Source organism: Triturus cristatus, chromosome 11 (assembly GCF_964204655.1).
Source record: "Triturus cristatus chromosome 11, aTriCri1.1, whole genome shotgun sequence".
NCBI classification, from domain to species: domain Eukaryota; kingdom Metazoa; phylum Chordata; class Amphibia; order Caudata; family Salamandridae; genus Triturus; species Triturus cristatus.
In genome coordinates, this window is record NC_140594.1 from 1,005,412,339 (window position 1) to 1,005,436,657 (window position 24,319).

The window sequence follows — 24,319 nt, forward strand, 5'->3', positions numbered from 1 at the left end:
TGCACTTTGAGTTAGCCACCTTTTTTTTTTTTTTTGAGTCTCATTTTGTATATTAACTCAAATCTGCATAAAGCGTATGAGCCAAAGGCATCCTGTGTTATGGGCCTTACCTTACCTTGTCACACATCTTTTTTTCAGGCAGTTCAATAGAATTCAAGTATCATTGCCCCTAGAACCATAATTTATTTTCATCAGTCCAGATAACCAGGTTTTCAGTGCAGCTAAAATAGCCCTACTGTTTTCCATCTTAGATTTTGTTTGTTACCAATGTCCAAGAGTTAAATAATCTTTATATTGGGACCAGTGAAGCTCTGTCAAGAGAGCTTAACCTTTAAGAATCTCCTATTATCTTTTGTCCACCTATATTGCCTTTACAGCTTGAATTAATGCAGCAAGCCAACATGTTTGATGCCTTGCCTCCTTTTTATCTTGCTCTTTCTAAATCCATGAAAATCAAGGCCATATACTCATAGGGTTGTTTCTAGAGGCATTTTCTCAGTTGAGAAAATTGTAGACAATCATGTTGGCTGCCCTGCATGATTTTTAGCTTCACTTTTGGCCCTCTGACTCACTTCCAGATTATTCAATATATGGTAATGCTTGCTCTGACAATATTGTATAATTATATAATTTACCTATGTAGCCCTCAGACAAAACAAAGGTACAAAGCACCTCACTCCTAATCATTTTAGTGATCTCAGAAGGTTGAGTTAATGGCCTTAGATTTTAAACTTTGACCTGCCGGAATGTGGGCATGTCGATACCAAAGGGGATGATGGACGGAGCGTTTGGGCAAATCAAACACTCACCCCCAGTCAACTGATCTGGGTTTAATCCATCATCATTCTTTAGCTCACTCCACCACCCCAGTTCAGACATGGCCATATGCAAATCAGTCTGACCCTGTGCCTCATGGGAACAGTCCAGCCCGAACTGCCATGTGGGCATGTGGCATGCTTTGTGGCCAGGATATACCCTAAAGAAACGTACAGATATGCCTGAAAGTTATTCATATTTCTTTTCAGGCTTTGTAAATTGCAACAAATAGAATTAGTCGTGTTGGCTTGCTGCAGTGCTATATTATTTGTGATGCGGAGCCCTGATTGGGAAGTTACCACCACAAATCGGAAATCAATTAAAACATGGCTGCTCTGAGTGAGTTTGTGTCCATTTTATTTGAAGAATACCAGGCTTCACAGCTTATGGGAATGAGCCTGTGATTGCTTATAGCAATTTTAGAACCTATAAAACCACTTTTATTTTTACTTTTATTTTTAACATGTTCTTTAACTGTATGGTTTGGAAATGTATGATGCTTTCCTAGGCATGAAGAGCTACTCCTGAGTGTTAGGAAGAGGTCCTCTCACCATCACACACACACACTGCGACTGACAAATTATTGCGCTTGGAAGCACCTGTTTATATGAGCTGAAGATACTGAACTTGCTTTCCATTAGCTTGAGCTTACCGCTTAGGTGGCTTTTGAAAATTATTTTGTGTTGTCTCAGAGACCCTTGAAAGCAACACAACTTGATAACATGGATGATTTAACTTTTCGGTGGAACTGTGCAAGCCGAGTCCAATCTTGGTGAACGTGGAGTCTATTCAAGTGAATTTACCCTTGAAAGCATCTGTCTAGGTTATCCAGTAGTCCTTGCTTTGAAATAGTGCCCATTAAATCCACTAGATTATTCAACGCCAACCTGGAATGGCAGCGAGGCAATAGACCAAAGAATTGGCTACAATGTTTCCACTTTGAGAAGCTTAAGAAAAAAATCCTATACATTTTAAAGTGCAGTTTGTGCCAGAAGTGGCAATACTAATTTTTATCCCCCATTAATTGTAAACAACGGACTAAAACTTTTATAATTAAAATCTGGGTGAGTACCCCAAAAAAGTAAGTGCAGTCTTGCCATTTATCAAAGTTTAAACTGATTCCTAGTAATTTCAATATGTTGTTTTTGCCAAGAAGGTAACCACACTAGATTTTGGGAAAACCGATGGTAGTAGGCGCTCCTAATATGATGACCTAAGAATTCTAACAACAACATTGTTAATTGCAAGTTTGATCAACCATCTACCACCACCGTTTACATGATTGTGCAGAATAAGGTATAGATTAAATTCATGCACAATAGTAATATATTAAAAGCTCTGTCAGTTGTAAAATACCACTAATAACAGTCCTTAAGGTTTTATATATTCCCTTACCCTGGATGATGAAAAGTTGGTCTTTCCAACAGGCACTTTCTTGAGAATTGCAATTCGAGCATGTCAAATGATGTCTAATCCCTGAGCTGTTACATCACCCATTTTTTTAATTTGTATGAACCCAAAGATCATCGTATACTGTATGCTGCTATGGTTTTATTATGACTCTCTAATTTGCACATTTTTAACTTGTTTGTTGTTGTGTCTTTGTGCTTTTATGGATACAACGTTATCCGAATAAAGTGTCTTTGAACCTTTAATCCTGATATTCCCTATGTGAGGTTGTAAGTCCCCTGATTGCTTTTCAAGCTATTCCACCTCATCAGGCCTGACTGGGGGATGTGGCATTGATAGCTTCTTCCCAGCAGACGTCATACATTTCGTTAATCATCCACTAAGAGCTGGATTTTCTCCTTGGAGGCAGGCTATTACCGGGCATATGGCTAGAATATGAATTATGTCCTGCCTCATGAGGTTGTACAGGCGACATGCAGTCTCTATAAAGGTCTTTTCTAGTGGGGAGAATTCTGTAGGATAGCGAAGTTGGCCAGTCTGTGGCCCATTAGTTTGTTTCACCTTATAACTATAGGGTTTCCTAAGTAACTTTCTAATTTCAAAAATGTATACTTGTTAATCGTCATCCAAGCATGAGATCTTTTTGAAAACGGAGCCTTGTCTGCCAGCATCAAGGTCTTTTCAACCACAGAAGTCACCGCTTTGTTGAAGCCCCCTGACTGAGAGACAGCGACCATAATGTTTCTAATTGTAACCTTTGCATTGCTGAATTCAAATATTTATTTTGCCTGTCTCTTTTCTACAGCAGATACGTCTATCTACAGAGCATTGTTTAGAGTGCTTTCCTGCGCCCTTATAATTTAATAGCAGTTGTTTTTATCTACGCACCCAGACGTAGTCTACACAGACCAAATTCTAGCCTTAATTGTGTTGGCTGTATATAGTGCGGCAACCAGAACACCCGCCAGTAAATGCCTACAATCGAATTTTCGAAGGTTTCAACTGGCCGCCCCCTAAGGGCTTCAGAACCATATGCGAGGGTGGGAGCAACTTTAGTCGCAATGACTTGTGCTAATGGTTGAAGGGTTGGGCCGTTCAGGGCATTCCTTAGAGTTCTAACCGCAGCTAGCCAGGTGATGCTCGATTTTAACATGGACCATTTATGTGCATGGATTGTGCCGCTTGCATCAAAGGCCAGTTATTTCAACGCCAGCACTGGTTCCAGCATGTCATTCGAAGCTGTATATGAGCACCGTGGACCTCCCTGTGCCGATACATTGTTTTTTAAGGGCTGACTTTTAGGGAATGTGTTTCGGAAAACTTCCCCAGTGAGTTTATTAACCTCTGCAGGCCTACCTTTGTGTAACTTAACAAGACAAAGTCGTCAGCATACATCCTGTTCAAAACATTAAAACCTGCCACCTTTGGAGAATGGGAGTTAACCTTGTTGAGTTTTTAATTCTGCCAAATACAGATTGAAACTAGGCTGTGTCCCTGCTCCGCTTCTTTTCAATCTATTGTTGGTGAATATTTTCAGTGGAAGTGTTTTTCCAGTTCCAAGCCTGATTCTTATGTTGGACATAAAAGCTGGAAGGCCTGTACGAGTCCTGGTGAGATGCCGTATCGCTGGAGTTTGCGCCAAAGTAAGTTGCACTGAAACGTGTCAACGGTGGACCAAAAGTCCTTAAATATAGGAGTAGGTTCTGACGTTTGTCCCTTGTTTTGTCGATTAAGGAGAGCATTATAATATTGGTTACTGTTCCAGAGTCAATTCAATTTCAATCTTTATTCAATCAAAATAAAATGATCATAAAAGCACGGATAAAATACATTACAGTAAGATATTAAAATCAGCAAATAGTTCCCGAGTCACTAATAAAGCCAGTTTGATTTGGTGGCATCAATACATTTTTCTCTGCCCAACAGGCAAGTTCCGATAGTAACATTGCTGCAGAATATTTTGCCTTACCATCCAACAAGGCAATCAGCCTATAGTTAGATGGTGAAGGTTTGTCCCAGTCTTGTAGATTTGAGTAATTCTTGACCCACCAGCTGTCATGGAATCACCTATTGAAGAAGAGCATGGTCAAATAGGCAGAGTTGCTTTGCCAAATGCTGCACGTTTTCTTTATAAATGGCATGTCGTGAGCCGTTTGGGGCCAGGTGCCCCATCTCTACATCCTGCCGTAGTTACTTTTGTGACTGCTTCCAAATAATTTTGTTTTCCCCAGTCAAAGGGATTGCGGTGTGTGGGTCACGATGATCGCTGTCGTGGCCCTGTGTCCGACTTTGCTGGAGGTAAGTTTGCACCCCCCAAACATTTCTTGCAGATTGGCTACCCAAACTCCTTTGTCAATATTGGTTGAGGCTACTGGCGGTCCTATTCCTGCAGCGATGTTCACAAGCCTCAAACTTACATGGGTTTTTTCTCCTTCTGGCCACCAACTGTTTATGCCAGTACTGGTTGCTCTCTTTTTTTTTTTTTTATGCTTCTCCCTTATTTTCTTATACGAGCGACTCAACTTAAGTTGGATATCTGGGCCAATTATAAATTTCCAAAGTAGAATATAGAGCTGTATTGAGTAACTCAAGCAAATCCTGGCCAAAGGGTTTCATTAGGAGTGTAACCAGACTCAGGTTGCCACAAATAAGAACATTCAGGAGGGGCTGTCTGCTGTCCTCTGGAAATTCACATTTCGTGTAGTTATTGTAGAATCTGTGCCATTCGCAGTAGAAGTTAATGTGGGGAACACAGTATCTTATGAAAATAGTAATCCCACGACCCATAGTCTTTCAGCTGTCTTGAACACTATGTATCTTCACTTCTGAAAGGTAGCCCCCGGGCACATCCTAAGTGCCAGGGTGTTGTTTGCGCTCTTACATTTTGCATCGGTCCTCCCACAATGTATTACAGTAGATGCTAAGTTTACTCAGTTTAGTGATTTTTCTTTACTTTTGTTCCCCCAGTCAAATGTTTGCTCAGTTATGCTGGCAATCTTCTGACATGCTATTTATTGTTTTGCTAGCTGAATTTTCCTTTGATTTGTGGTTCTACCAGCTCAGTATACACCCCTTTAAACGTTTCACAGGGTGTGGTTTGCACTTTCCAAAGTTACATCAGGCCTCTTACAGTGTATTATGCTAGATACAGTTCAGATAACTGCATTTTTGTTATCCGTGATAACAGGAATCTCCTGATATGCGTTTCATGGTTTCTGCCCACAGCATATATTTTTTTATGTATCCGGTATGCAGGATAAAATTGCGGTGTTTTATTAGACGCTGAAAAATGCATTCCTCTCTATTTGTAAAATGTGCAATAATTTTGTTTACAACCCAAAAACACTAAAGAAAGAAATAAAAAAGCCTCTGAGGTGGCAGGTACAGTTTGTCGTTTCATTGTTTTTTTTTAAAATCGAAAATAAACAGCAACATGCACAATTTTTCTTTTGATATAGCAACAGCATAAGAGTTTACAGTCCCAACATGAGCAAGCCATAATGTCTCTGGAAGACCACAAGAGCGCGCTAGCTGTTGCACAGGTCAGACATAAGCAGCTCTCCGCCATCTTGTCTTTTTTCTAAACACTGAGCCTAAAATTTCTAATTTCAGTCGGTTGAAAATAAAATCGAATGCATGCAGAGTTTTGCATGAAAATACAGCACTTGCTATAGCTTGGCCTTTTCCCTGTTCTGCAAATTCTTTCTTGATGGTGCTATCTTACTAAAGAATAAAACATTGCAATGGAAATGTGTTACTTCTAATACACCAACGCTTGTGCAAAGTTAACTTCTGTCAATGTGTTTTCTTTTGACAGTTCCATTATGAGTGAGGCTGAATGCATGTGCAAACTAAGGAGAAACGTCTGGCCCTGTATGAGATTTAGTGCAGGGGGCACCCATCTTTCTGCTGCTAACGTTCTCATTCCCCTCCAAAGCTTCTTTCGATTCTTGGTCATTAAGAAAATATTCTTTCTTCTTGTTCTTCTTTCAAGCATGTGGTCTATCGTGATTATACCCTATAATGATGTGAGCTACAATTGTCAAAAGGCAGCTGGTTGCTAAAGGCACAGTGTTCCTTTTTGATGTGCCCTCAAACCATATTAGCAAACAACTTCCCTTTTTTCTTCAATACATGATGTTTTCTATTGGTCCTCGTTTCTTTTTCATCCAAGCCTTCCTAAAACTAAATAACATTAATAGGATTGATATTAAACAACACACTAGTTTGCAATACATTATATGTTTTATAATGCATATATTTCTAGTTTTTGGGGTAATGAAATCATTTAGCAGTACTGAGTTTCAGTCAGTGCTATTATGGAGGTTGACATAAATGAAAACTTTCATTGTTTTTTATAAACAAAATATATAATGTATTTAAAGGATTATACAGTGCTGTGCATAGTCTGTTGGATGTATAAGTGCAATGTGACAAGTGCCAGCCAATCCGAGCGCTCGCTCCAAAATGCCCCTCAGACAATAAGACGACTTGAATTGTTGATTTTCATCTCCATTGTCAATCCATCTATACATTTTGAACATTAATTTCTCTAAAACTACTGAACAAACTCACACCACAAGTAGCACAATTTCTTGGTAAAGATCTAGCTTTCTGATAAATTTAGAGTAAATCCGGTCAGCGATTTTGACTGTAGCGCTGTCTAAAAATTCCCATGGAAACTGCTTTGTGGAATTACATTTTGGAACCCCCTTTTTTCTCAGCCCCCTCTTGATTATAAACCCAAAACTTTCCAGAAAGGAACTGACGTGGATGAACTTTTTTTTTTTTTTTTCTTTTTTTCCGGAAAGGTTTGTGAATTATATCTACACAGTGGTGACAGTTCTGTACACAACAGGGTTTGGGCGCCCACAAAGGATGGGTGCCCACGAGGTGAAGGGGCCAGGCCAGGCCCTGTGCGGACCCCACACAGTACACTGCCTCTGTCCAATTACCTCACAAATTACATCACTCATGACATATTCAATTACACCATTGATGACTACACTGGGCATGGTGGAGGCATAAGTTCTAGTTCGCTCAGCAAACTACAACTTGTACATTTTGCGTGGGGAGGTCTGGTGAGACAGCAGAAGCGATCTGTAATTCAGGACCTGAAAATGAGTTTAGGACATTTTACTCCTATTTCATCACGTAAGTTGCTGATCCACTCACACATTCTGTAATAGAAAACCACATACCTAAGTACCTTGCTCCCTTTGACAGTTGTCGCTTTTTCATGTATGTATTGCCTCGTTCCTACTTTTCTAAACTATGTGCGTTGATTGTGGTCCAGCATCACTAGTGTATGATGCATGCTAATACATTCTGTGTATGATCTTTGTTTCTCATAATTGCTTCAAGGCGTGTTTTAAACAACCCCGCTGTGAATGAGTGACACCATGCAGGTGTTCTCTTCACAGCAATGCCTGATGTTTCCTAGCTGTTGTAATAGTTGTTTATATTATAGAACCAATTAGAAGAATTTAAGCAGTTGAAAGAAACCCTGAATAAAATGCCTAGCCTCCGACGCCCAGGCCGACCTGCAGTGGAGCAGCACATCATTGCTCAAGCTACACCTTCTGTACAGAAGATTTTGCCAGTACAGGAGACAGAAGTACTCATCGAGCCAACCCAGGTAAACCTTGGCGTTGCTAAGGGTTTCTTTCATTGACAGTACGCCGTCTGTAACATACTGCTATGATTCAGTCCTGGCTTACATGCTTAATTTACTGGTAATGATCTCACACTGTAAATCTTCAATTTAAAGGGGATCTCGGCAATGTTCTAGCCCTATTTTACTTCCTCTGACGTGCCAGTGTAGCACCATGACAAGGTGGAAATACCCACTCAAAGGCAGGTATAGGAAGCCAGCATATGTCAAAGATGTTCAACTCATTCCAGGCATGTCCATTAGAAGCTTTGTGCCAGGTGAGGCATGCAGAGTCATGATGCTTAAAAAATGCCATCTTTATTTACCCGGAAGGCCACCATTTATGCTGAGAACGTCTACAGCTATGACGAGTATGCCCCCACCCACCTTTATGCCAAGGGTGATAACATTATACTAGAGCCACAGTTACGCTAGGTACGGCCACACTTGTCCAAAGGGATAATCATCATTCTTCTTGGCCTCGCTGGCATTGTGCTATGTACAGTCGCCATAAGCAAGTGCAATATACGCCATGGGTCTCCACCATACTGCTAACGAAGGCCACAGGGTGCTTAGGATGCCCAAAATGTGCCAGGACTATTGTTATGCCAGATATTGCTACCATAAAATTGCAATTTATACGGGATGTCTGCAAAACCTTAAGGTTTTAGGAGACAAGGGTACCCCGATATGTGAACCTGGGGTGATAATGAAGAGTTAAGAACAATGGTTCAAGGATGGCCCAAAAGGGTCCAATAGAAAAGGTGACCCAGGCAGGGTCACTTGTTTTTTAAGATAAGTGAAATCAATTCCGTAGGGAGCAGGAGACAAAGTACGTAAAGGGTCATGTAGGTCAAAAGATAGCAGGTATTTATTTAAACAAAGTCAATTTTAGAATGCTCACAAAATAAGAAAAGCGTGGTGTGAAATAGTGATAGTAGTTTTAAAAAGACATCGCATTGACAACAATATAGTAGTTGAATTCCATAATTGATCTTTACAAGTTATAAAGAATTCATGTTGTGGGGTGGTCGACGGCGTTTCGAACCCAATTATTGGGGTTCATCTTCAGGACAGTGGTGAGCATGCTGAAATTAAAGAGGGGGGAAGGGGGATGGGAACACATTTGTTTAAGACCCTGTGTATATGTAAACAAACACATTACTGCATACATTCTAGTAAATACAACAATAGCTCCCTAGAAGGAAAAAAGGAAAATAATTCTTACATTTGGTAGGCATTATAATCATGCATTTGAAACAAATTATCAAGAATTAGTGCTTGGAGTCCATAAAAAATGACAAAAAATTGAGTCAAAAGGCGAGAGGGCAAAATTGCAAAAGTAGGTATTTGTTTAAATTAAATTAAGGGATGACAACGTATGGCGCTAGATTTTACCAGCTAAGACATGGCATTTCAAAAAGAGTAACAGGTGGTGCTGAATTGAATGAAGTCCGGTGCTGGGAGCAGTCACAAAAAGCAGCTAATTAAATAAACTTGGTTTACTACTGGCAGTGAATCCGAAGCAAGCACACTATAAAAAATGAAGGCACAGGGGTGACTTGCTTAATTCTATTCGAAAAAGCTGTCAGTGTTACAGGGATAAGTGAGGGAAAAAGGGGGCTGAATTAATCTGTCTAACATGGATGAAACAGGGAGCACATGTGAAAGCATTCCGGCAAAGAACCATGAAGTGTCTAAGGTCAAATGAGGGGCAAAACACTTACTATTTTGAAGTTAAACTGCCCGTAAAGTTCCTAGAGTCTCCAAAGTGGGAGGCAGGGGCTTCAAAGGCTGTATTGAATGAGAGCCAGAGTGTGGAAAAATTAACTGTAGTTGGGAAATGAATAATGGGATGGGTGTGAGGGATTTAAACACAAGTGAGAAACTTACTTAATTATTTGAAAACAAGCAGCTTGGCAGTACATAGATCCGCCTGGAGAATGTAATTCTGAAATGTAGAGAGATGTGAAATATGAGCTCCATAGGTGATGTGCTCTGCGAGTAAGTGTTTTGCCCCTCATTTGACCTTAGACACTTCATGGTTCTTTGCCGGAATGCTTTCACATGTGCTCCCCGTTTCATCCATGTTAGACAGATTAATTCAGCCCCCTTTTTCCCTCACTTATCCCTGTAACACTGACAGCTTTTTCGAATAGAATTAAGCAAGTCACCCCTGTGCCTTCATTTTTTATAGTGTGCTTGCTTCGGATTCACTGCCAGTAGTAAACCAAGTTTATTTAATTAGCTGCTTTTTGTGACTGCTCCCAGCACCGGACTTCATTCAATTCAGCACCACCTGTTACTCTTTTTGAAATGCCATGTCTTAGCTGGTAAAATCTAGCGCCATACGTTGTCATCCCTTAATTTAATTTAAACAAATACCTACTTTTGCAATTTTGCCCTCTCGCCTTTTGACTCAATTTTTTGTCATTTTTTATGGACTCCAAGCACTAATTCTTGATAATTTGTTTCAAATGCATGATTATAATGCCTACCAAATGTAAGAATTATTTTCCTTTTTTCCTTCTAGGGAGCTATTGTTGTATTTACTAGAATGTATGCAGTAATGTGTTTGTTTACATATACACAGGGTCTTAAACAAATGTGTTCCCATCCCCCTTCCCCCCTCTTTAATTTCAGCATGCTCACCACTGTCCTGAAGATGAACCCCAATAATTGGGTTCGAAACGCCGTCGACCACCCCACAACATGAATTCTTTATAACTTGTAAAGATCAATTATGGAATTCAACTACTATATTGTTGTCAATGCGATGTCTTTTTAAAACTACTATCACTATTTCACACCACGCTTTTCTTATTTTGTGAGCATTCTAAAATTGACTTTGTTTAAATAAATACCTGCTATCTTTTGACCTACATGACCCTTTACGTACTTTGTCTCCTGCTCCCTACGGAATTGATTTCACTTATCTTAAAAAACAAGTGACCCTGCCTGGGTCACCTTTTCTATTGGACCCTTTTGGGCCATCCTTGAACCATTGTTCTTAACTCTGCAAAACCTTAAGGGCACCGACATGGAAGAGTGCAATACTTTGCCAATGATGATCACTTTTTGATCGGGCAGCCAACATGCTGACGGTGACCATGCCTTGCATGAACTCTGCCATGCTCATTACATGCCATGGGTGCTCCTGTACAGATCTGACATAAGGAGGCGGCAGTAGTAGACCCTTGCTCACTTCCCTACTCATTTTCCCACTTGGTGGGGTTCTCAAGCCTAGAATGCGCTTAATCAGTGCTCAGGGACATACAAAAGTTAAATATACAAGAAACCGTTCAGAAAAATCATGACTTCCGCATTAATATTTAGACAGGTGTGCCGCTGTGTTTTTTGTATTTTATTGCTGTATGTATGCAACATTCTATAATTTCTCTGTATGTGTCACAGTAATGCTCATCGTTACAGCTTTCCTATAAGCCACAGCATTATAGGAAGTGTTTCTTTTGTTATCGAAGCACTTCAAAAGTTATTTGGCATGTGTGCACCACAGAACAAAGGTGGTGTGTGTCATTGCATGTGAAGCATGCTTATTTGTGAGGTAAAAGCTGAACAAACCACTGATTATATTGATCTAGAAGCACTTTTCGGTCTCATTTCAATTCTACTGCAACCAGCGATAGTGGGAGAGAGCTATTGAAGTTTGAGAAGCATTTCTTTAAGATTAGTCCATCCATGTTTGTTCAATTTTTTAAAAAACACAATGCGTTAAGCAGTGAAACAGACTTATTGCAAAGCATGTGAACTGATATTTAAATATTCCACAGAATAATGTTAGTCCTTTGAAAGAAGAACTAAAGACTGAAGAGGCAAATGTGCAAAGAGCGGATGAAGTGGAGACTTTTCCTGAGGACAAACAAGAGACTGATATTCACCATTCAAATGAACAGAACAGTCAGCCGCCAGAAACCGCAGAACCCACAGCACATCAAATGGAGGATGTGGGGGATGAGCATAAAAAGGAATTAGAAGAGGAGGAAATGGAGCAAGTTGGGAAGGCTGAACGATTAGAAGAGGATCAGGAAGAGAGCCATTGGAAAGAACAGGAGCAGAACAACCATCAAGAAGAGAATAATCATGTTGAAGAACCAGAAAGAGGCGATGAGAGAGAGGAAGAGACCAATATAAGGGCAGATCATTTTGATATTGAGGTATGTGCACTGTTTTTTGATATTTATGTAAAAGCAGTTGCCATTAATGTGGTATTGTTACATTTACCTCGTTAAGGGGTGTTTGCAAGCTGGATGTGTGGGCGGAGATGTGCGTGGGAAGAGGCTGCCATACGTTGGAAGTACTGAATGTGGTATGCGGGGGCCAGAGAGATGCGGTAGTTATGTTATGTCATGTCAAGCTTGGCTCTGAAGCTAGGCAAGCATGTCTTACAGAAATATGCATTCAATTTTGAAAGATTATTTAAAGACACTTCTTTACAATCTCAAAATCGGTGGGTCCTATATTTTTCATTGTATTTATTGTCAACACTTTAGAAGCACCAGAAAGTACTGTCAGGCTGTTTCAGAGTTTAAAAGGAAGGAGGGAGAGACATGTGGTCAGCAGGTTCGTCTGTGAGTGTCTAGTGGGTGCGTGTCTGAAGCACCTATGCTGAGTAGAATATGTACATTTTGTGAACTCCATGTAGTCCACTTCTGGTTAAAAAGAAGTGGAAATGTTTCATAGAGTAGGGATTTGGGTATGGAGGGAAACTTCCTCTGAATGGCTTCTACTTCATTTTACAGAGGGACAGTGGGTCGAGGAGGTGGATTTTGGCATCTAGTTGACTATCAAGGCATATATCCCTTGGAGTGAGTGTCTATTGCAAGGCCATTGACAGTATAGTAGTTCACATCAAAGACTTAGAAGTCTATTCCATGCAGAACTTTAGACCAAATATCAGCTGCCCTGTAATGATTTGGGCCTTTGGAGTCTTGTTAGATGTTTTGCAAGAAGTGGCCAAGTAGTCCTAGCGGGGCGTTGTTACTGTGTACTTAGTCAAAAGAAAGAATGCTGTTCTTGGTTTTACCGAGAGAAAACGAGGGGGAGTTCTACGTATAGGAGCAAGGGCCCTCGCACACCCCAAGGGATGTCATGCTTCATCATCGGACAGCTCCTCGTTGGACTGGCGCTGCAATGTCCAATGGGCCCCGCAGGGGAGCTCTTTGCTGGAGTTCTTTTCTTTTTGCTTACGATGAGCATGGGGTATAATGAGTAGAGTGGAGTAAGTGTGGTATAAAAATAACTATAGGAGCCCAATAGAACCAATTTAATCTTTGGGTTCCTATGTTATGGCTAAAAACATAGGTTTGGGTGAGATGTGGATGGAATGGTCCACTCTGGCACGTGATGGGTAAGAATGTGGGTCAACATGTTTCATGTCCTTTACTATCTGCACGATCATTGCATTTCTTTAGGACCAATTCTTCTTATCTACTCACAAAGGGGTGGTCCGTGCAAGTGTCTAGTACCATTCCCTTAAAAGGTCACCTAGATATATAGTATACCTTTTGGGTAAAACCTGTGGAGAGGAGGAAGGAAGTAAACAGAAAAATAATACTTTAAAACACCATCATGCTGTTCCATAGGTCTTTGAAAGTGTTCAGCAAAGGTCAGCAGGTATCCGCTTCCTATCGGATAGACCCCTATTGACCATTGAGACCAGTGTCCTACAAATATGTTTGGGATTTGTCCCTACCCCCAGAGAAGACCAGTTTTGTACTACCCATGAACTCCACCAATCCTTCAGGAAGGTGTACTGCATTCGCCATTTTACACGTGCTAAACTACATATTGACCTCGATTCCATGTGGTGCTCTGATCTTCCATTTTGTTGCACTGCATTTCCATCTTGTGCTGCTTTGACCTGTAGTTACACTTCAGCAGTAACATAAACATGTTTTTCACATAAACCAGTACGAGCTGCTGCGAGACATACCTCGTGAGGTTATTTTGTACCTTGAGCTTGTTTTTGTGCATTCTATGCTTATCTCTAGGATAGAGGGAGGATGCGCTGTGCAAGGCTCTGCAAGGCTGGAGACAGGGAAAGGAATGTCTTTTGCCTTGGCGCACCCAAGCAGAATCTGGCCAGGTCTGTATGGGTGGATCTGACGCAGAGATACGGCCAGCACCTATGATGGATAGATGGGCGAGAACGCCTACTAGAGGGTTCTCGAACGTGTTGATTTAACTATAAAAGGCGGTGTCTGTGAGGTGGAGCTCAGGAACTCAGTCTTGGAGTGGATGCACTCGCGGGACGACTTTGGTGCCCGGAGAGATTACTTCCTGTGCCCCAGTCTCTACAGGGTTCCCGACTTGGTGTTTTCGGTGCTTGGCCAGGGATGTTGAATACTCCGGTGCAGACGCAACTGGTGAGGTGCTTTGTACATTAACTGTTTATATATCTATATTCAAGATCTCATATTTGTATGTATTACAATATATATATATAGTGTGGTGTATTCATGGTTTATTGCCTTTCACTTGGTGCCTAAGAACTTACTAGCTTCAGTGACTTATTGCCCTTGTCTACAATACTAATAAAGCTCATTTTACCTCCAGAGGAGTGTTGGAGTTTCTGTGTAAGTAAGTGGTGTGCTTAAGTTTAGATTACGCAAGTGGGCTAGGCAATACAGAAGGTACGCCTGCAAGTGTTCTTTGATGACCAACCATTTTACAGCTCTGCATGGACAGCACTGTGCTAGTGCTATGCTTAAAGACTTTGATGTAGAAATGGCAAAATACGTTGTCTTTTTCTATCTCAGCGTGGATGGCACTGTGCTAATCCTATGCTTAAAGACTTTGATAGAAAAGCAGACATTTGAGGTGAGCAGATCTAGAGTGTCGCTGGTGTCGAGTGCTCTATACTGGAGCTGCTTTCCACCTAAACTTTAGAACTGCCAAGAGTTCTCTTCTTCTTTTTTACATAATTTATGTGTCAGTCTTTGCCTGAAAGGGTATTGTTTTGAGATGTGTGTGTGTGTGTGTGTGTGTGTGTGTGTGTGTATATATGTATGTATGATCTACTGGCGGTCGCCAGTAGATAGTTATAGTTACAACCTAGTTTCCATAGGAAATCTCAAAATTCTATTTTGAATAACTTTGGCGCCGGTTGACGAATCCTCGCGAAATTTTCAAAACTAATGGGGCGCTCCGCTCAGCTCCTACCCTGAAAGTCTCGGGGTGATTCGTCAAGCGGGGGCCGAGAAAAAAGGGGGGGGGGTCCCAAAACGCGTTTTCCCCATGCATTTTTCCATAGGACCTTTAGACACAGCTACAGCCCGAACGGCTGAACAGAATTACTTGAAATTTGGCAGAGAGGTAGCCATAAGGTCAAGGAAGTGCCTTTTGCAGGTCTGGTGTAAATCTGTTCAGTATTTCCTGAGAAAATAGCATTTAAAGCATATCAATATCTATACACGCGCACCGTGCGCGCACTGTGCGCGCACCCTGCCGTGCGCGAGCGCAATTCTGATTGGTTGTTAGATGTCGGTCAACATTCGAATCGGTCGAAACCAGGAAGTGTCGGCCGCCATTTTGTCTCTCGCAGTCTGAGGGGGTGAAAAAAAAAAGGTGGAGAACGTGAAAAGGGGGCAGAGTGGACAGTTCCTGACCCCCTAGCCTTGGTCAGGGGGTCAAAGAAGGACCCCCAAGGGAGAAAAAAACAATTTTTTTTTTTTTAAATCGCGAGGTGCGCGCACCCTGCGCGCACGGCACGCACTGCGAACCGTGGGTGCTCAGTGCGCGAAGCACACGAGCGCCCACAGGTCGCGCACCGTGCGCGCACCTCGCGATTTAAAAAAAAATAAAAAAATTTTTTTATAAATACATAACTTACTAATTTAAAAAACGGTACAAATTCACAGAAAAAACCATATGTTTCACACACGTTATAGTTACGAATTAGCATTTAAAAAACCTTGCAAATTCACTTAAAAACCATAGGTTTCACACATGTTATAGTTAGCTGGACATTTCACTCGTAAAAAAACAATGAAATTCCCCCGTTATAGTTACTGCAGGCAACTATAACTCACGCAACCGCAATCCTCTGCTGATGACGTCAGATATTACATCACTGATGACATATGTGTCTTTATGAAAAATAAATATTTGTAATATATGTATAGCTAAAGATTAATGGAAGAACACATGGGTAAATAAGTGTCTAAATACAGTGATGTAATATCTGACGTCATCAGCAGAGGATTGCGGTCGCGTGAGTTATAGTTGCCTGCAGTAACTATAACGGGGGAATTTCATTGGTTTTTTACGAGTGAAATGTCCAGCTAACTATAACATGTGTGAAACCTATGGTTTTTTAAGTGAATATATATATATATATATATATATATGTGTGTGTGAATATATATATATATATATATATATATATATATATATATATATATATATATATATATATATATATATATATTCACTGAAAAAACCATAGGTTTCAGGCACGTTATAGTTAGGAATTAGCATTTAAAAAACCTTAGAAATTCACTGAAAAAACCATAGGTTTCAGGGGCGTTATAGTTAGCTGGACTTTTCACTCGTACAAAACTATTTAAATTCCCCTGTTATAGTTAGTTCAGCTAACTATAACTCGCGTGCCCGCAATGCACTGCTGATGACGTCACATATTACATCACTCATGACATTGTCAGTGACATCACTCATGACCTCTCCAATGACCTCTCCAATGACCTCTCCGATGGCATCACTGATGACATCACTGATGACAACATCCAGTAAATGTGTTTTTTTCTGACAATTAAATGTTTTATATATGTATATCTCAAGGTCGATTGAAGAATAAATGGGTATATAAGTGTCTAAATGGATGATTTTTGTTTTTGAAAAATTGATTGTATAACTGACTGATAAAGTGTATCTTAGTGAATACATGGATTAGTAATGTTTGAATATATAAATATCTGTATAAGTCTCTCACTTTGTGTAGAAGTGGCTGCATGGGTTGGTGAGTAGCTACATGAGTGTCTAGGTTATTAGTTGGTTTTTGAGTATCAGTGTCTATGGTTCGGTGGGGGGTATTATGTAGTGCATAGATGCATGAATGAGTGACTCACTGTCTGTGTTGAAGACAGCATGTGTGCAGGACTGTATGGGTGGATGAGTGTGTGTATGGGTGTGCTAGTGAATGACTGTCTCAATAGTGTCCTTATGAGTAACTACATATGTTTTAAACTAGTATATGTTACTATTGGTGTATATAAGTGAGTATATGCGAGAGTGAGAGATTGAAAGAGTTCCTGTATGAATAAGTATGTGTTTCTATAAGTGATTGTTTAAAAGACTAAGTATGTGTAAGTTTCTGTAGAAGTACGTGTGGTGGTGTGTGTATAACTGTATATGCAAGTAAATGGATGTTTGATCCTTTATTAGCATGAGTGACTGTGTGTGAGTAACTCTATGGATGAGTGGCATTGTGTAACAGGATGTATAGGTGTATGAGTACATATGATGAGTGAGTACATGTATGAGTGACTGTATAGGACTGTTGGTGAATGAGTGGATGTGTATGTGGATCTTAGAATTACTGAATAGTTGTTATAACTGGTATTGGTATGTCCATTGTTTTGAAAATGTTAGTTTCTATTTTTGAATGTGTGTATCAAAGGTTATATTAGGGTGAGAGGTCTGCCACTCTATCACAAGGATGATGTCATCAGTGATGTCATCAGTGATGTCATTTGAGATGTCATCAGTGATGTCACTGACCATGTCATGAGTGATGTAATATGTGACGTCATCAGCAGTGCATTGCGGGCGCGCGAGTTATAGTTGGCTGAACTAACTATAACGGGGGAATTTCAATGGTTTTGTACAAGTGAAATGTCCAGCTAACTATAACGCCCCTGAAACCTATGGTTTTTTCAGTGAATTTCAAAGGTTTTTTAAATGCTAATTTCTAACTATGCCTACAGAGATAGGACATGTGAAGAAAGAAGAAAAAACGCACAGAAAGAAAAAAAAGAAATGCAGAAAGAAGCAACAGAAGTCCTCAAAGACGAAGAAAAGTGCAGGAAGAAGGATAACGTGCAGAAAGAACAAACAGAAGAGCATAAAGAAGCCTTGTTGCAAAATCATCCTGTACCCTCACCTTTTTTACACGGATACTGGTGGTAACGGAGTCTGACTAACCAGTCCTAGAGCCAGTGCTCTGTTAAAAGACACTTAGAATACAGTGAAAACACCTACATACACTAGGGAACACTATGCGTTGGGGTCCCCCTGTGATTAGCATTACCTCCTCTGTAAGCCCCTAGTATATAATAGGGCAGGGGGATTAAAACTACCTCTTAAAACGCGCCACAGGGCGTGTTTGCACACGTCACCTCCGGCCCCATCCCCTCCCTTCCCCACTGTGTAAACATGCCCTGTGGCCATTTTAAGTTGGGAGATTAAGTCCCCTTGAATCCTGAGGGTCCCTAGCGGCAAAATAGCTCACTAGGTACGTCCAGTAAGCGCCACAGAGCTGCGTTGCAGAAAGGTGTAAAGAGGGGCGTGGCCTCAGAACATCTGTCTGCAACGCAGCTCCCTGGCGCATACTGGAGATACCTGTTGGGCTAGTTGGCCCGCAGGAACCCTCAGTATTGAAGGGGAATTAATACCCCAACTTACAACTCGCCATCCCCTGGGGCCGGCCTTTATTTTTTATCATTTTTTTTAATATATATTTATAGAAACACCTAGGACATGCTGGACAAACCGTACGTACCTATCACCATGACGATTTGCATGATATTCATTAAAAGGCGACTATGCATACAATGAATCCACGTGGAATGTATTTAAACCACTAGTGAAACTCTGACGTGTCTGACGCCCTACCGTGCCTAATCCCGGCGCCCCCGCCGGTGGATACTCTCCAAGTAGACACCCTTGTCGTTTATTTATACAAACATGGGTAGCTATTGACGGGCACATTTAATACACACGCACACCTAGCCATTCAAAGGGGATTCGACCAAACTATGCAAGAAACTCCCCTCATGGTTAATAAAACACACATCCACCGCCGGATGTGTAATACTTTATATTTTACTCTCTGGAAAGGAGACGAACCTCACTTGAGAGTCACAGCGTGCTCCTGGCTGAGCCCAATGCTGTGTTACACCCACCAGTGCCCGCAGAGTGCCTCACACCTCTGTGTTGTATTCCACCAGCTAGTGCGTATGCTATGACACTATCTAGCCCATGTGCACTGTAACACCACCCCGTGAATGTCATGCCACACTTGCCTTCGCACGTGTTATATTGCCCCATCTAACGTGTCATATTGCCCCATCTAACGTGTCTTCCTCGATGCCTATGTTATAACGCACAGTGCTATGCCATACATATTACAATCTGGGATCCATATCTTTGTCACAGTGCATATGCAACGTTACACTCCCCAGCACATATTTTATATTACAACTGTAGAGACTAGTTGGGTTACACAACACTGCCCTGTGCATATTACACTCCAAGGTGCATATCGCATAGCAAGCGCTAGTGCCTGTGCTATCTCACGCTCTCCAATGGATCTGTCATTGCGCACAATGTATTGCATATTATATTTCATGCCCCGGTTCATCTTTATCACACTTTTTGGTGCATAGTTTATACCATACACTATATTTCTTTTTCATTTTCAATCGTGCTCTCAGGACTATATTCTATATAACACTGCGTTCACCTACCCTTTTCACGGGCATTACATTTTGCGATGGGGGGTGGAGGGTCAGGGGGTGTTTCTGCCAAGTGAGCCCGGAATCACAGTCACAAACGTCCTCTTCTTCCTGAATGAAAGTGAGATTATCCTGCTTACTTGTTCATATTTTAAGTAGTTCACACAGACACACATTTTAAAAACGATAAAGTTCCTAATACCCGCCTTCTCTGAACAGTAACTTGCTGCCCCATCCACCTCCTCCCTATCCTCTGTTGTCTGAATCCATGGACTAGCCTCCTCCCTCCTGCCATGCATGGTCTGATGTGCTGCCACTGCCCTCCATTTAGCATGATTTACCAGTCCACTCCTCCTGCCCTCCATTGCCCAATTCTATGCCCCATCATTGACCTCCTGCTTAGCCTCTGTGCTTAGCTTGCTGCCCCTATTCTCCTCCCCCCTGCCCTCCAATGTCTTTGTGCATGCCCCTGCTCCATCCTTTTTGCCCACCATGTTCTATGGACCTGCCACTCCTATCTACTCTGGGTGTTCTGCTGAGCTGCCACTCCCCTCCCACCTGCCTAGCATTGTCAGATGACTGTAACCTGTCCCTGCCACCTCCACCCTGCCTATCCACATTCCATGCTCCTATCCCCTTCCTCCTGTCCTCCATGATCCATTTTACTGCCACACTCTTCTGCCCTCCCTGGTCTGTTGTGCTGCAACTGCTCCTCCTGCCTGCCCCGCGTGGTCTGTTGTGAGGCCCCTTCCCGTGAACTCTCTTGTCTGTGCCCAGGTCCTGACCCTCCCTTCAATCCTCCATGGTCCTTTGTGCATGCCCCTGCACCCTCCTTCTTGCCCATCATAGCCATTGTGCACCCACTAACCCTCCCGCTTGCCATGCATGGTCTTCTGTGCTGCCACGGCCCCTCCCACCTTCCCTGTGTGGTCAGCTAGCTGCCCCTGACCCCCTCCCACCTTCCCTCCATGGTCTGTGTGTATGCCATCATAGTCTCACTGTTGCTCTCCATGGTGTGTCTTGCTTCTAGTGCCCATCCTGCCTGACCTCCATGGTCATCTTGCTGCTTCTGCTCTGCCCCCTTGCCCCCAGCCCTCTGTTTCCATGTGCAGACCCATATTCCCTCCCTCCTGTCTGTTCCATTGTAATGCCCCTGATCCGTCCCTCCTGCCCTTTATGGTCTGTTATGCTGCAGCTTTCTCTCCTGTCTGTCCATTATGGTCAGCTAGCTACCATTGCCTCTTTCCCTCTGTTCTCTGTTGTCCATGTGCATGGTCCTGTCCCCTCCCTATTGCTTTCTATGGATTGTTGTGCTGCACTCCCGTCCTGCATGCCCTGTGTGGTGTATTGTGCTGCTGCAAACCCTGATGCTTCCCCTGTAGGGTCAGTTTGGTGCACCTCTCCATGTCCCTCCTTTTTTCTGTTATCCGAGTCCATGTGCCTATCCCAATTCCTCCTACTTTCCATGATCCAATGCACCATACTTGCGGACATTTTGAACTTGGTAAGAGGGAGATTTTGAAAAAAAAAACTGGGGTATTGATTTTCCCCTTTGAGTTGCATTGAAAAAGAGGAGATTGTAGATAGGAGACAGATCAAATAAAGCCCATTTGAGCTTAAAAACATTGGACGTTTCTTGGCTGAATCGGGTCTGTTGGCATGTATGGTTGTACTACCACTGCCTCTTCCTTCTGCCCACAATGGACTATTATATTGCCACAGCCTCTCTTGCCAGTCCTGTATTGTTGGTTTGTTGCCCCTGCCCCCCTTTCCAGTGCCCTCTATAGTCTGTTGTGCTGTCACTGCCCTTCCTGCCTGCCCAGTGTGGTCAAATTGTTGCCTCTGCACCCCCCTACCTGCCTTCAATTTTCAGAGTCCGTGCCCCTAGCCTCTGCCTCTCAACAGTATCCTAATGAACAACTAGATTGCTAACATTCTATATTTATTACAAAAGTGTGGAACGCCTGACGTCATCTTGATATAATCAAAACTGTAATACCTAGAGCATTTCCTTTAGAAATTACATCTATGAGAGTGTCTTATTTGCATCAAAAGTATGGTAAGTGCTCTAAAAAACTAAAATGAGGACATATTTTCTGAGTTTTCAAATAGCAACAAAGCACTTTTAAATTATGTTATCTTTGTTTTTTTATCCAGCTGACCATTTGATTAAATGTTCCACCTAGGGGAGATGATGTGGTGTTACTTCCAGAGCTGCAGACTTTGCAACTGGGAAACCAGGTTGTTGTTTCTGCTTCAGCTCGACATTCTGTGATTCTGGTCAAATCATTTAATCTCCCCATGTCTACAACCAAAATGAATTTGTTCTTGTGTGATGTAACCAATGCTCATGTAAAGCACTCCAATACCTGATAAGTCCGCACTATATAAAACTGCAAAAACACAAAAAATAAGTGTTTTGCACACTTCTGTCATTGGGCTGCTTGTGGGCTACATCTGAGTGAAATTTGTGCTGCATTTGGGCTCTTTTGTCTCTGGTGGCCATCTTGGGAGATTTATTGGTTATGAAGTTTCCTAATTTCCTCATTTACTGCAGTCTCCTCAGGAAATGCTTTCAGTTTTTTACTTTGATTCCATCAAGAAGGCATTCAGATATGTCACACATTTGCCATAATTTCTGAATGTTAGCACTCTAGTCGCTCATTAGATCACCGTAGTAAAGCTACTGCTCACCACGGAAGTCTGCTGCTGGTATTGAAAGTGCATGTTTCAGTCTGCATGTCTGAATTTTTTAATGATATAGAAGAGAATTTGAGAAGTCAAAATGTGCCCTAATTTTTCTTTCTGCAGCACTAATCATAATTTCGATGGCAAAATAAACCCCTTATTTTGTTCCTTTGCAAATTAAATGTTTTAAGTGTTACCACTTTATTCCAATCAAGATGGCTTCAGGTGTGCCATACTTTTGTCATAAGTAAGACTGTTAGTGCTCTAGTTGTTCTTTAGAACGCTCTGGGACATTCTGTCATGGGGCTATACTTGGGCTACATCTGGGTGATATTTGTGCTACATTTGGGCTCTTTTGTCTCTGGTGGCCATCTTGGGAGACTTATTTGTTATGAAGTTTCCTAATTTCCTCATTTACTACAGTCTCCCCAGTAGGAAATACTTTCAGTTTTTTACTTTGATTCCATCAAGAAGGCATTATGATGTGTCACCCATTTGCCACAAATTCAGAATGTTAGCACTCTAGCTGCTCATTAGATCACTGTAGTAAAGCTACTGCTCACCAGGGAAGTCTGCTGCTGGTATTGAAAGTGCATGTTTCAGTCTGCATGTCAGAATTTTTTAATCAATTAGAAGGGGATTTGAGAAGTCACTCAAAATGTGCCCTCATTTTTCTTTCTGCAGCACTAATCATTCTTTCTATGGCAAAATGAACCCCCTCATTTTGTTCCTTTTTAAAGTAAATGTTTTAAGAGTTACCACTGTATTCCGATCAAGATGGCTTCAGGTGTGCCATACGTTTGTCATAATTAGGACTGTTAGTGCTCTAGTTGTTCTTTAGAACACTCTGGGAAGCTGCAGTAGAACACAAAGGAATCAACTGACAGTCTCTGCCCTTGTTGGATGTACATGTTTTACTGAGAATGTCAGACTTCATTCTCACATGACTGAGAAAGATAATGTGAATTTACAGAAAATATGCTCTCAGTTTAGCTTATAGATCACCTTCCAAACCTCTGTGGGAAAAGCATGAGAAAATAGTTTTCTCTCAAACATGATTCATGATATCCCAGCAGAAGGCTTTTTCACATGGTAAAATCACCTTAGAACACACCACAATTCCTAAAATTAGTATGATACCATCAATAAATGATTTATAATGTAACTAAAGTCTTAAAACCTTCTATTAACTGCAATGCTTTTTAATGAGGTGCTATCATGTATATTGGTCCCAAGATGGCTGCCAACACTTCTCTGGTGAAGTGCTGACAGCCAATCAGATCTCACGATGAGATGTGTGGTTAGGCTCCGCCCAGATATGTGATTTTACTTTTGATTTTCTCAGGAACTACTGAACGGATTTACACCATTTAACCAAAAGGCACGATTCTGAACCAAGGGCTACCTTTTTGCCAAATTTGGTGTAATTCTGGTCAGCAATTCGGGCTGTAGCTGCGATGAAAAGTTCCTATGGATAATGGGTCCTAACTAGAACTACCTACTGGTGACTGCCAGTAGGTAATATATATATTGTATGTGTGTGTGTGTATATATGTATGTCATTTGTATTTGCACTCTGCTTCCATCCATGACCGCATAGGAAAATGCCAGCCCACTTCAGCCATTGGCTCTCTTTCCCTTTGAGTGACAGCATTTGTCTGGTCAAATGTGCACATGCATCTGTGAGTGAGCGCACCTTAAGTTCCAAAAATGCTGGGCCGGTGCTTCAGTTTTCCATTTTCTCCTACAGTAAGTCCGCACGAGCTTAACATCTATCGGTCCGCTGGCGCACTTTGCTCGGCACTCGGTGGGAGTAGGTGGCAACCCAGGGTTTTTTGTCGGTTACTATTTACGGCAAACCGGGCTTGCCCTGGACTCCACGCATGGAGCGAGCGATTGTGGTGGGACCTTTATTTGGTAATTATGCACTTCTGACTGGCTGATACCTTGAACGGGTTGGCATTCACAACTCCTGTGACTTCTTCTTTCTTAGTTTGCTTCGTGGTGCTTTTTAATCATCTTATTATCCCTTGTGGTT

General features: G+C 41.6%; 1 protein-coding gene across 2 annotated transcripts in view; it reads left to right on the plus strand.

Annotated features, from left to right (window-relative positions):
* The window catches only part of GOLIM4 (golgi integral membrane protein 4), a 311,354-nt gene that overhangs the window by 198,071 nt on the left and 88,964 nt on the right, over positions 1-24,319 (plus strand). The window contains exons 7-9 of one of the 2 annotated variants that reach the window (XM_085635164.1): positions 5,685-5,768; positions 7,697-7,864; positions 11,671-12,054. In XM_085635164.1, coding sequence (XP_085491290.1) covers positions 5,685-5,768; positions 7,697-7,864; positions 11,671-12,054 — 636 coding nt within the window. The remainder of the gene's footprint in view (positions 1-5,684; positions 5,769-7,696; positions 7,865-11,670; positions 12,055-24,319) is intronic. The other variant, XM_085635165.1, reaches the window with a different exon arrangement.